The 13,597-nt window shown below is 33.2% G+C and overlaps 1 protein-coding gene across 4 annotated transcripts in view; it reads left to right on the forward strand.

Annotated features, from left to right (window-relative positions):
* The window catches only part of LOC113517120 (chromodomain-helicase-DNA-binding protein 7), a 55,060-nt gene that overhangs the window by 14,563 nt on the left and 26,900 nt on the right, over positions 1-13,597 (forward strand). For all 4 annotated transcript variants that reach the window (XM_026901703.3, XM_052900927.1, XM_031908059.2 and 1 more), the window contains 4 exons: positions 782-6,674; positions 9,907-10,081; positions 11,220-11,307; positions 12,742-13,037. In XM_026901703.3, coding sequence (XP_026757504.2) covers positions 782-6,674; positions 9,907-10,081; positions 11,220-11,307; positions 12,742-13,037 — 6,452 coding nt within the window. The remainder of the gene's footprint in view (positions 1-781; positions 6,675-9,906; positions 10,082-11,219; positions 11,308-12,741; positions 13,038-13,597) is intronic.

Genomic DNA, 13,597 nt, shown 5'->3' on the forward strand with positions numbered 1-13,597 from the left:
TACTTCTCTGACCATGTGTACTGCGGCCTTTATATTCCTTTGAATAATAAGTTGCAGAAGACCGTATTTGTCATTTCGTATTATATGTTTCAGGTATTGGAGATTCCTAGTTTTAATAATTTTATGAATTCTAAGTTTTTATTAATCATCTAACAAACATACAAATATTTTTTTACTTGATCCGTTATATTTTCAAAAACCTTTATTTCTACGTTTTTTTTTTATACATATCATAACGTCAAAATTTTTGTTTGAAGTCTGAACCGGCATCCAAGATTCCATAGAGCATAACTGAAAATATAATATAAAGATTGACTTTTTAATTACAAAGATAAGATAATCTCTTAAATGTCACGAGCACTATATTTAAATAAATATAAGGGTAAAATAAGGATCTTAAAGTCAAACTTCGTACCGACACACCTTTGAATCGCCATGCCCTCAACGCATTCATATAAACCTTATTTCTAAGTCTAAAAAAATACGTACAAAGATTTGTTTCTTTTTGTATGTGCCCCAGAACGAATTTGAGCAACTATTATAATATGGTCTATAGTAATCATCAACAATGCAGTTGTTTAACAAACGAAAAGTGACTTATGTATGTATATCATAGAGCTTTTATTGTGCGTGAAAAGTAGTGATATTTGAAATACGACATGTTTACTAATTATGCCATTTATACAAACAATATGAATAAAGAAATATATTGTATATAAATTCATTTTATTCATCTAAGTAATTTTATTGTTTATAATATAAAAATTATTTTGTATTTCAGAATTATCCTAATTATACACAAATGCATCCTCCAGCGGCATCGCGAATAGGCCAGCATCCAACATATCATCAACAAATGGATGTAAATCCTCATCAATATGGGATGTCTCACGGGCAACAAAGTCACACTCCGTTGCCTCAACATCAACCACATCAAAATATGGCTAGCCATGCAGGTGGCCTGGCTTCTGGAATTCAAAACCATCCTAATGTTCATCTTCATCATCCTAGTGCCGCTCCTCTTCACCATGTGCCACGTCAACCTCCAGGTCCGCCTTCTTCTGTTGCTCCGTCACACCCTGTCCCTTCAAATATACCGTATGCATCGCCTCATCATTCCGTTCCAATGAACTATCAACCACATCAAGTCCAACATCCATTGGACGTAAATGTTACAAATCAATATAATCCAGTGAAACCTACAGGTATAGACACTGGAAGTCCTCAATATCGTCCAGCGTTTCCACAATTATCTCCTCAAATGTCACCACGGGCGCAAATGTCACCACGACAGCAGCAACCTCCTCAATTGTCACCTAGGCCTGTAATGTCACCGGTAAAAGGACCTAGTGCATCTCCTCACGCCTCTAGAAACATAGTTCCGACGACAGCAACAACGGGTTCTTCTTCCACAGCTAGCTCATTTACAACAGCTAGCTCATTTACGTCTCAGAATACCTTACAAGCTTTGGAACAAATGGTTTTACCCACTGGTACCGAATATCCATTTCAACGGAATCCTTCACCAGCTGTCGGTCATATAGTTTCAACCCCCTCACAATGGGGTCAAACTAAAATGCCTACTTTAAGCAGTCTGACACAAATGGAAAGCAGTGATCAATCTAACAAATCTTCAGAGTCCAGTGCGTCTATTCCACCTGGATTGAAATCTGACCTGGTGACTAAAAATATTCCAGTTCCCTGTCCGAATGTAGAGATTAAAAATGTAGAAAAGACGGAAATAGAACACGATAGATCGTCTGATAATTTAAGCACGCCATCGCATACGTTCATGCAACCAACTAACATGACTAATATCTCAAAGGATAGTGTACCAGAAAATTCTTTAACTAATATATCAAATAATTTAAATTCTTGTATTCCTAATGAAGAACCGGATAGACTTGATAAATTGCCACCTTCAAATTTGATAAGAGAAACAAATACCGAAACAACAGAGGAAGAAAAAGTAGATAATAATTCTGATATTCCTGAAAAAACTGATCAAAGACAGGAAATTAAACAACATACAACTGAGGTAACGAGTAAACAAAGCATCGAAACTTCAATAAATCAAGGAATATCAGTGCCGCCATCGTCAGTGAAGAATATAGGTAATCCTGCTAGTGAGCATTCTCAATTAAATGTACCACATCAAATGAATTTATCAATACATTCTGCAACTAATACTCCGGGTCCTGCAAATCAGTATGACAATATGACAAATTTAAATGTCAATAGAAATCAAGGATATGCAGGCAATAATATACAAAGTATTCAAACTAATTTACCGAATATGTTGCCATCAAATGTTCCGTCAAATTTGTCGTCTAATACAAATACAAATTCTGTTCCTTCGACTTTTCCCAGTGGACAAACCCCTACGACTCAGTCTGTACCTAACGGACAACAAAATCATACCATTCAGCACGGTAATTTATCAAATCCCGTGTCTTCTAGTATACCAGTTCACAATCAACAGGGTAATTTAAATTGTATACCATCGTCCATGCCTACTATGCAGACAAATATTCAACCACAAACAATACCTAATGTACCGAGTAATATGCCAATTGCTCCACCAAATACTTCTACAAATGTACCTAATGTTCCAGTAGGGCTACCTATGAATGTTCCTAGCATACATTCGAATATGGGACCTTCGATGCAGGCAATGCCAAGTATACCCCATAACCTGCCTCATAATCCAAATATTATAATTATGGGAACAAATACGATGACTCACTCCAACATGCCTGGTATGTATCCCACCTCACATCATCAAGAAAGATTGTCTTTACAACAACAGATTCAAGAAATTTATTGTTTGCCGCCATCTAATGAAAACCAGGAAAAAGTTCGATGTTTACAAGAAAGGTTAGCTTTATTACAACAACATGAAACAAATGATAAGTGTAATGGTGGTCCTAATTGCCTGTTGCAAAATCCTCTTTATGGTTCAAAAATGGTTGAGAGTCCACAGGTAACTAGTACAACAGGACGTGGGAGAGGTAAGGGTCCTGCAAAACCAAGAAAACCTAGAGTAAAAAAAGAAAAAAACGTAAATACTGCACCTCTTGATCAATTGCCTGTTTCTGAAGATTGTGTAACAGCCGGTACAGGACTTCAAGGCAATTCAGAGCTTGATATGGAATTAAATGAAGAAATGACAAATCTTGATAGTAGTGCATTATCAATTAACGCTCTTAGTACCGGAAAAGCTAAAAAACCAAGAGGTCCTCGAAAAAATAAAGAAAGAAAACCTAGAACACCAAAAGAACCCAAGGTCACTAAACAAACTGAAGATAAACCAGTGAAACAACGCAAAAAACGAGAACCTAAAGATCCTAACGCTCCGAAACGGAGGCGAAATTTGAAAAAGGATGCAGCTGAAATTTTGGCAGATACAACAACAAGTTATGATTTATTAGAAAAAAGTAATATTGAAAATAATTCGAGTGAAATCTCTATAAACAAAAATAACTCTGATATAAAAACTAGCACCTCTTCTGAATTACCTGGTTTAGATGAATCGAATGTTACGGATTTTGACGACATTCCTGTTTCTAAAATTGCAATCAAGGATTTATTAGAAGAAGCAGAGGCAAAACGGGAATGCGACAAAGATGATGATGCCGATTCTATAAATCAAAAGAAACGTACATCAAAAAAACGAGCCTCATCAGGTGGTAGCTGTAAGAAAATGTCAGTAAAGAAAACACCTGGTGGTCGTAAAAAGAAACGTGGCGGAATAATCCCAGATTCTGATGGTGAACCAGATGATATGATGTCTACACCGCCACCATCTCCACCGCCTGAAGGGGACGACAGTTTAAAAAGACGTTCAGCTCGAAATACGCAACGTAAAAAATATACCGATGATGTTATGTTACGACTATCAGACGATGAATTTGCAATTACGACTCCTAAAATCGAAAAAGATTGTAAGCCAGAAGAATCGAGTGCTGAAACCAAAGAAAGTGTTAGGCTTGAAGGCACGCCTAAACCTAACTATATTTATGTGAATACTACTGAAGAAGATTCTATGATAGTTCAACATGTGTTAGCATGTCGAATGGGAAAACGAGAATTGAAAAATGAACCTAGCAACGATGTCATACCAAAAAGTGAAAAAGAGGAGATTAATGAAGGCGAAAAATCTCCGTCCTCTACTCAGCTCTTAGACATTGTTAAGGATAACAATGAATTGCCTTTAAAAGAAACCTCCAAATTATCGGAGTCAAAAGAGAAAGTTGATTCGGAATTTTTAGACGAAACAACAAAACAACCGAGTCTTAAGTCAAATGATGCTATGGATAAAGAAAATATAGAGACGAAGAATAAGAAACCTATTATGGTTGATGTTGAAGAATATTTCGTGAAATATAGAAATTTTTCCTATTTACACTGTGAATGGAAAACCGAAGAAGAATTGTATAAAGGAGACAAACGAATATTCTCGAAGATAAAACGTTTTAAACAAAAACAAGCTCAACAAATGAATATATTTGAACTTTTGGATGACGAACCATTTAATCCAGACTATGTTGAAGTCGAAAGAATTCTAGACATGTCAGAAAATCAAGATCCGGCCAATAATACAGTGGTTAAACATTATTTAGTGAAATGGAAAAGTTTACAATATGAAGATAGTACGTGGGAGTTGGAAGAAGATATAGATGTTGATAAGATAAAACAATATAAAGTGTTTAGTGAAATTCCATCCAAGGAGAAATGGAAATTTAAGAAAAGGCCATCTGCAGATCATTGGGTTCAACTTAAAGAATCGCCTTTATATAAAGGAGGTAATACACTAAGGCCGTATCAATTAGAAGGGCTTAATTGGTTGTTGTTTTCATGGCATAACAATCGCAATTGTATTTTAGCTGATGAAATGGGACTTGGTAAAACTATACAAAGTTTAACATTTGTCAATTCTGTCTGGGAGTATGGCATCAGAGGTCCCTTTCTTATTATAGCTCCATTGTCAACCATACCGAATTGGCAAAGGGAATTTGAAGCATGGACAGAAATGAATGTTGTTGTGTATCATGGTTCACAACAAAGTAAAAGTATGTTACAAGAATATGAATTTTATTACAAAAATGAAGATGGGGAACCAATTAAAGATATTACCAAGTTCAATGTATTGATAACAACGTTTGAAATAATTGTCACTGATTTCCAAGAGCTTAAGTCATTTAACTGGCGTATTTGTGTCATAGATGAGGCTCATAGACTGAAGAATCGTAATTGTAAATTACTAGAAGGATTAAGGCAGCTCCACTTAGAGCATAGAGTTTTGTTATCTGGTACACCTTTACAAAATAATGTTAACGAATTATTTTCATTGCTTAACTTTTTGGAACCATCTCAATTTTCTAGTAGTGATGCTTTCTTAAATGAGTTTGGCCAATTGAAAACTGAATCTGAAGTGTTAAAGTTACAAGCGTTATTGAAGCCAATGATGTTGAGGAGATTAAAAGAAGATGTTGAGAAAACTTTAGCACCTAAAGAGGAAACTATAATTGAAGTTGAATTAACCAATATCCAAAAAAAATATTATAGAGCAATACTGGAAAGAAATTTCAGTTTCTTGCAAAAAGGAACTGCGTCTGCTGCAAATATTCCAAATTTAATGAATACTATGATGGAGCTTAGAAAATGTTGTATTCATCCATATTTGCTAAATGGTGCTGAAGACCAGATTCAGTTTGATTATAAGCAAACTTACGGAGAAGATAAAGAAGCCTATTACAAAGCACTCATACAATCTTCAGGTAAAATGGTTTTAGTTGACAAATTACTACCTAAGTTAAAAGCAGGTGGTCATCGCGTTTTAATATTTAGCCAAATGGTTAGATGTCTCGATATATTAGAAGATTATTTATTGTATAGAAAGTACCCATTTGAAAGGATTGACGGTCGAATTAGAGGTAATCTTAGGCAAGAAGCTATCGATAGATTCTCTAAACCAGATTCAGATAGATTTGTGTTTTTATTATGTACTAAAGCTGGTGGTTTAGGGATAAATCTAACTGCCGCGGATACAGTCATAATATATGATAGTGACTGGAATCCACAAAATGATTTACAAGCTCAAGCTCGTTGCCACCGCATAGGTCAGCAGAAAATGGTAAAAATTTATAGATTAATATGCCGTAACACGTATGAAAGAGAAATGTTTGATAAGGCATCTTTGAAGCTGGGCCTTGACAAAGCAATATTGCAAAGTATGAATACAACACAGGGAAAAGAGACAGGGCTTAAACAATTATCAAAAAAAGAAATTGAAGATTTGTTAAAAAAGGGCGCATATGGAGCTGTAATGGATGAGGACAATGCTGGTGACAAATTTTGCGAAGAAGATATAGAAATGATTCTGGCTCGTAGGACTCAAGTTATTCAAATGGAATCAGAGAAAGGTTCTACATTTTCAAAAGCCAGTTTCGCAGCTACTGATCAGAGGTCAGATATAGATATAAGAGATCCCGATTTTTGGAACAAGTGGGCTAAAAAAGCTGAAATAGACACGACAGAGAAAAAAGAAGATGAAGATTTGATAGTTACTGAACCTAGAAAACGAACTGTTATTAAAAGATATGGTCATGATGACGGACCAATGGAAATGTCAGATATGGAGGTGACACCAGATTCTGACGAAGATGAAGAAGGTAAACATTTTAATTACATTCAATTAATTTATTGGGTTTCGTTACATCAGGAATTATACTCTTCTTCAAAATAATTATATACTATATTGATTGTACAGTAACCCCATTCGCGTGATCGAGGTATATGGTATAAGAAATTACATAGATTCTTTTTTTTAACTTCAAACAGCTACCACGCGTATGTTAAATGACGATTGTTTTGTTATTTACTTTGTTATGACTTTATTATTTTAAGGAGTTATTATTAAAATAATTTACATGCAGTTATTAAACATGAAATCTGCCGTGTTTTTGTCAACACGTAGTTTTCTACTAGAATCTCATCAGTAGCTTTTTAATTATTACCATTCATGTATATCAACAGTTAGCAGATTGATACTATTGTGCGCTGTAGTGTCTGTTTATCTGTGAATATGTAGGGCACCCTAAAAGCTTTGCATAACTTACGAATATAACAAGTTAAAATCAAGATATTAATTTTTTTTGTATTTCGAAGTACTCTCTTCTATATTTTAAACATATTTTCATTCGATCGAACCATTTTTCAAAACATGGCTCATTCAATCGAGTGTATGTATTTTCGAGGTAGTAAAAATAAAACCTATCATCATATCTTTAATTTTATTGAAAATAAAAAATTGTGAGGTGCAATGTTTGGTCTATGTGCAGGATGGATCATGAGCTCTACTTTTTTGGAGGTTAAAAATGTCTTTGTTTTGTTGATTATTTGTGAAGAAGCGTTGTCATGGTGCAAGAAGACGCGGCTTCTCTGTCGGTGTGTAAACAAATATTGGTATTTCACACAACATTAACATTCTTTTGATCTTAAAGTGGATCTGTGCAAACGGCGCCCAATGGAAGAATAAAATGCAATCATTTTTTACCCACGTTACTCGCCTGCCTCCATTATTTAAGTCTATTTTCAGTTTGATACGCCTATTTACAAGATTGCTGTTTTTTTTTCAGGTTCAGAATCCACATTTCGTTTCCTGTATTGATATCATAAACAGCATTTGAATGTCCGTGATTATATTTAAGCAACATTCGTTTTTCTTTTTTCGCAATAGCCCGGTTTTATTTCGATGTCAGTTCACGAGGGTTGCAATGTTTCATAACTTGAATTCTTTATGTAACATTTTTTAATCAGACTCCTACCGATTCTCAAATGTTCTCAAATTTTTTTTTTTTCAATTAACCGCTTCAATGTGTTCACGTTTTCTTCGTTTAAGTTCTCTTGTTAAAGACGGTCATCACAAATCTCATGTTCAAGAAAAATCTGTCCACTCTGAAAATCGCCTTGTAGTAATTTTTTATCTTCCCTCCTAAAAGTACTTTAAAACCGAACATTATGATCTTGAGAATAAAGATCACTTTAAAAATTATCTAAAATATTTTATCCTATTTTTTTTTCTAAATAACATATTTTTAAAACATAAAATAATAAGATTATTATGTTTTAAAAAATATGTTATTCGACTTTTAAATAGTTGTAATAAGCCAGAAATGCAAAAATTTTAGTGTGCTCTCATGCACCTGTGAATATTGATCCGATGTCGCTAGAAACGGACAGCGTTAACTAAAGGGCACTATTGAATCGTTACAAAAGATTGCCATACCCTCAGCCGTATGTGACATTTGCAACATGTAACAAAATTCAATAGCGATACAATCGCATGGAATCAATTGGAAGTTTGCATCTGCAATTATCAATTCAGTACCGTTACAAACGCGACCATTTTGTACGACAATTTTTTTTTTTTTTTTTTGTTTTTGGTATAATCGGCTAAACAGTCAACTATACCTAACGTTAATTATTGAATTGAATAACTGTCCAGTAACATCGAGTTCGAATTTCATAGATAGATGGTGGGATCTTTTTTTAAATTATTAAATTTTTTATTCGAAGACTTATTTAGTAGTTGTTTTTTTTTTAAATAGTTAATGGAATTGTAACCCCACCTGCGCTAATAGCATACGCTGCACTAGTGAGATGGTTTCCAGGGTGAGATCACGACAGGGTATATTGCTAGCAGTGGGATTGGGGTAGTCTGCTTTACTAGCAATCCCTTCCCCCTAGTTATTATATTAAGTATGTGCATTAGTAAAATAATCTTTTAATATTGTCAATAGCGGTACCATATAAGGAATGAGGCAAGAAGCTTTTGTATTTATAAGTATTAACGATGACCGAAACGGTCAATTTAATGTTTGGGTTTAGGAATTATGGATTTCACTTCTCGTGTTGAAAAAAATATTTTTTATGTCTAAATGTCTAAAACAGTATTGAAACACTGTTAAATTTCGACAGATTCCTATACTTAAAATGTGTTTATTTATATGTTTCTATTTCGTCTTTAATGTATGTATATTCTGTATTTTTAATCGCATCTATTTTTTGTGACTGCGACTAATCTATCAGTTATCCTCTTATAGCTACCATAGCCAGTTAACGTCACTAGCGATAAACATAGTTAACGATTTTTTTACTCTTTGGGTTAGTTATCTTTTCACTATAACTTGCCTAGCACTCGAGGATGGCTGTAATTTGTAGCTACAGATTGTAGCTAATTCGAATTCAAAGCTACGGCTAAGTTATCTGTATTCAAAATACTATCTGGTTATAGTTATACTTTCAATAGCAACCCGTCGCTACCATGCCATTCATAAGGTAACTACTGCGCACAAATTTATCAATGCTGCATTACTCACTTAATAACATAGTGATTATTTGCTAAGTTATATGTGTTACCACTATATATCTTTTTTTTAATCTTTAATGGAAAACTAAAACTGATATATATATATATATATATATATATATATATACACACGCGTGTTGATATATTTGTTATACGTCAAGTTATTTAACGAGTTGAATTTTGAATTTGATGTTTGTTACTTTTGTTTGAACGATGTTTCTTACTAGCATAGTTTTTGACAAATTATCAAAAATAAGCTTAGCTGACCTGTTTATTAATCATATTTAGGTATTATTATAATTTATTAGGTGCATATTTCATATTACAAACACTTTTGACCTTGTATCTATATATTCAATTTTTTTTTAAATTAAACTATAACCTGTTTAATAAATATTTCCTGTATGGAACCCTCAGCAAACAAGAAAACAACAAGAGCGAAGCAAAGCAAAGCTTGAGTTCAACAGCTCTCGTCTGGTTTTATTTGGGCTTAATAATTACACATTTCTAATAAATAATTATGATATTTACAGGTATAAGTTTGCGAAGTAAACGTAAAAAAGACAAGTTTGGCAGGAAAGGTAGAAGATATGCAAGTGATGACTATATTCCGCGACACGAAGGCGTTTTTGTCGATGAAGAAGTTGTATATGGATCCTGGACTAGATCAGAATGCTTTAAAATAGAAAGAGGACTACTTACCTTTGGGTATTATATTTATATATATATGTATATATATATATATATATATATATATATATTAATTATTTATCATGTGACTTATTAGGCTTTCGTACAGAAATGGTATTAGGAGGGCTCATAATTATTGCAGCATTATGCTGAGCACAGACCTGGTTCGGAAAACATTGCGATACACACACATACTCCCCTGCACTTGTCACTGTGTAAAAATAGACTGTAATTTGAGTAGGAATCAAAAAATGCTTTTTTATGTTTTATTCTTTTGCTTTTTTTTTTATACAACTTAGAATGGCAAATAAGCTGACGGCCCACCTGATGGAAAGTGGTAACCGTTGCCTATAGACATAAGCAGAACCATGGACATAACAGAGTATACTGTTTCGCCCATGATACCCCCCATTTAAATTTTGTTATATGTTACTGTGCGAGTCGCATGATTCTATGAATAAATCTTGGATTCAATAAATGTATTCTTTCTTCTTATGACGTTACTTCGCCCAACAGAATTTTTAGGTTTAAATATGCCATGGTTTTAGCGATTGTGAACCCAATTTTATTGTGACTTTTATTGTAAAACAAATTATTGAAAAAATATTTTTATACTTAGCATAGGCTCAAAAAAAGGTATTGGATAATATGTCATGTTTATCATATCCATATCAGCCGTTAATTGTCCATTGCTAAATATAGACCTCTATAGTGGGTTTTGCCAGTAATTGCTACGTTTGACAGGCGAGTTGGCAACCGCAATAAGGCATTGGATATGTTTTAAGAGGGATTCTGCTGCTCATCCCTCGACCAATAAGTTCCTTTAGTCGCTTTTTACGACACGGGATAGGAAGGTGTGGCCTATTCTATGCCAGACCCACACGGCGATGATGACTTCGCTTGGTTCTGTGAAATTGGTTCACTGATCTATATTTAAAAAATACAATATTGTGTTTTGGTAATCCTTTTATGGACTCTTGCCATACAGGTTCGCCTAGTGTGGGGTCCAATGTACTTATGTTATATATTCCTTGGGTTTAAAAATGAATAAATATTAGTAAGCTTAAAAAGCATACTTAAAAATTCCTATTTATTTAATAAGTGTAACTCTTTTTTTTTTTTGTCTGAAAAACTTACTTTAATTTATTATTTACAGTTGGGCGAGATGGGAAGAAATTATAGATAAAAATCAGTTTAGAAAGGGATGGACACTGCCTGTTATTGAAGATTGTGCTCGCATTATAGTAAGTGCAATTTATATATGTATTTAAAGAATTTTATTAATCAAATGAAAATTGGTATAAAAAGCGGAATTGTTGGCTTCTCTATGTTGGTAGTATCCGCTACAAGTAAATCTTTGAAGTGAGCAGTAAATCACCGACTATTCTGTTGTTTCCGCCTATTTTCCACATATAAATTATAATAATACTGTTTGAGACTTTATTGTTGTAACAAGTAGGTTTTGTTCTACTAGGCCATTAAGAAACACAAAGTCACAAAAATAAGATTTACGCAGTTTATCACAACTTTAAGGAGTATTCGACTTTTAATACTTCTGTGGATAGTCAATCTGGTAACTGATTTCGCCAGGAGTGCCAGATAGTCTGAGGTTGATCCAGTGTACGATGTAGTCGCCGAAACTAAAGCGTATTATGCTTTTTAAAAAATTCTCTGCATGTCTTTAATTTGAGGACTTTCATTTCATAGTACAGGTGTACATAGAAGTGATCTTTATACATTATAATACAGTAATGGAAAAAATTAAGGGTCCAAAAATCTATATTTTTGGCGATTCTTCCAATTGCGCTGTATCTTCGATAAAAAATTGTCGTATTGGAGTAAAAAAAAAGCAATTTGAAGCTTGAAGTTATACTTTTTGTATCTTGCAAAAAAAATCCAAGTAACACGTATCGCACAATCTTAATGAATATCATGAAAAAAAAATGTTTTTCTATCTTATTTTTGGTGCTGTTTTTTATGCAACTTAGAATGACAGACAAGCTGACAGCCCACTTGATGGAAAGTGGAAACCGTCGCCTATAGATATGAGCAGTACCATGGACATAACAGAGTATACTGTTGAAATATATACTCTATTACTATTACACTTGAATTCTATTACACCTTGTATAGAATTTAAGTATCTGAAAACCACTATTGATTTTTTATGCAACCATTGGTTTCTGAAATATCGACGAACAAAGAGAAAAAGATCCATTTTCATTCAAAGTACGATTGCTCAGCGAGAAACGGTCGTATCGAGACCAAAGAGAAACGAAATCGAAGCTAAATATATCTAATCCATAGTTGAGATGGTTAAGTTGGTATACGGATTTGAAAAAAATGTTTCTAAACTAAGATAAAAGAATTTCAAATTTTTTTTTTTTTACTTCAATACGACCATTTTTATCAAAGATAAGCCAGCTATTTGAAAAATCGACGAAATTTAGATATTTTTAACCCTTAATTTTTTCTACTAGTGTATATTGTATGGTATCGTGAAAACTCTAGAATTGGTTTTATAAGTAAAATATGATGAATAGCCATGCTAATACCGAGAAAGTTTCAGACTTTCACTGAGTTCAATGTGAATAACTGATATATTTTTGGTAATTAGATTAGATAATATTAATATTTAAAAGTCTCTATCTAATTATATCTAATTTTGTTTGTTACAGGTACTTTATTGTTTACGTCATTACAAAGGTGATGAGAAAATTAGAAATTTTATATGGGATTTAATTGAACCCTGTGAAAATGGCGAGGTAACTATTTCAAGAAATCACAGTGGATTACATAACCCAGTACCCAGGGGAAGAAACGCTAAAAAAAAGAATAAGCCGAAAGATACGCCTAAACTCAATGATACTCAAAAATGGGAAGATCCAAGCCATTGGAGTTCGACTGAAAAATACGATTGTGAGGCTTATTTAGAAAGTAGCTATAAAAAGCATTTATTCAGGCACGCAAATAAGTGAGTATTTTATCCTATTCTGCTTTAAATATAAAATATAATAGCAATTTTTCAGATTGAGAGTTGTGATTATTTAACTTTGTAGTACATTAAAACAATGTAGAATATGGCGCACTGACGGAAAGATAGAATAAAATTAATTTTACTAAGTATTAATAATACAGAAATATTTTCTATTAGTTATTAATACACATTACTATTAAGTTCAATTATTCGCATGAGATCACAAACCGGTACAACACGCGTAATTACTGTTTATACCCTTGTTTTTATTTTAAATATAGAAGATCAAACTCACTAAACCTTTGCTGTAGAGATGGAGATTAGAGTGTTGCAGCATGTGATATGTTACAAATATACAGGCGTTAAAAATAACCAATAATATTTTTGTCCCAATTAACTAATTATTATTATTTTCTATTCCGATAGTGCTAATATAATATTTCTATTTTTTTTTGTACTGTAGTCTGGGTTGAAAATAAACAACTTTTTGCAAATAAAATCAGGTTTATAGAAAATATTGGGATAAGACCCGATTTTAATCTGATTTCGAACTAGGA

This window comes from Galleria mellonella, unplaced genomic scaffold (genome assembly GCF_026898425.1).
Source record: "Galleria mellonella isolate WM207_F2 unplaced genomic scaffold, CSIRO_AGI_GalMel_v1 utg72, whole genome shotgun sequence".
NCBI classification, from domain to species: Eukaryota; Metazoa; Arthropoda; class Insecta; order Lepidoptera; family Pyralidae; genus Galleria; species Galleria mellonella.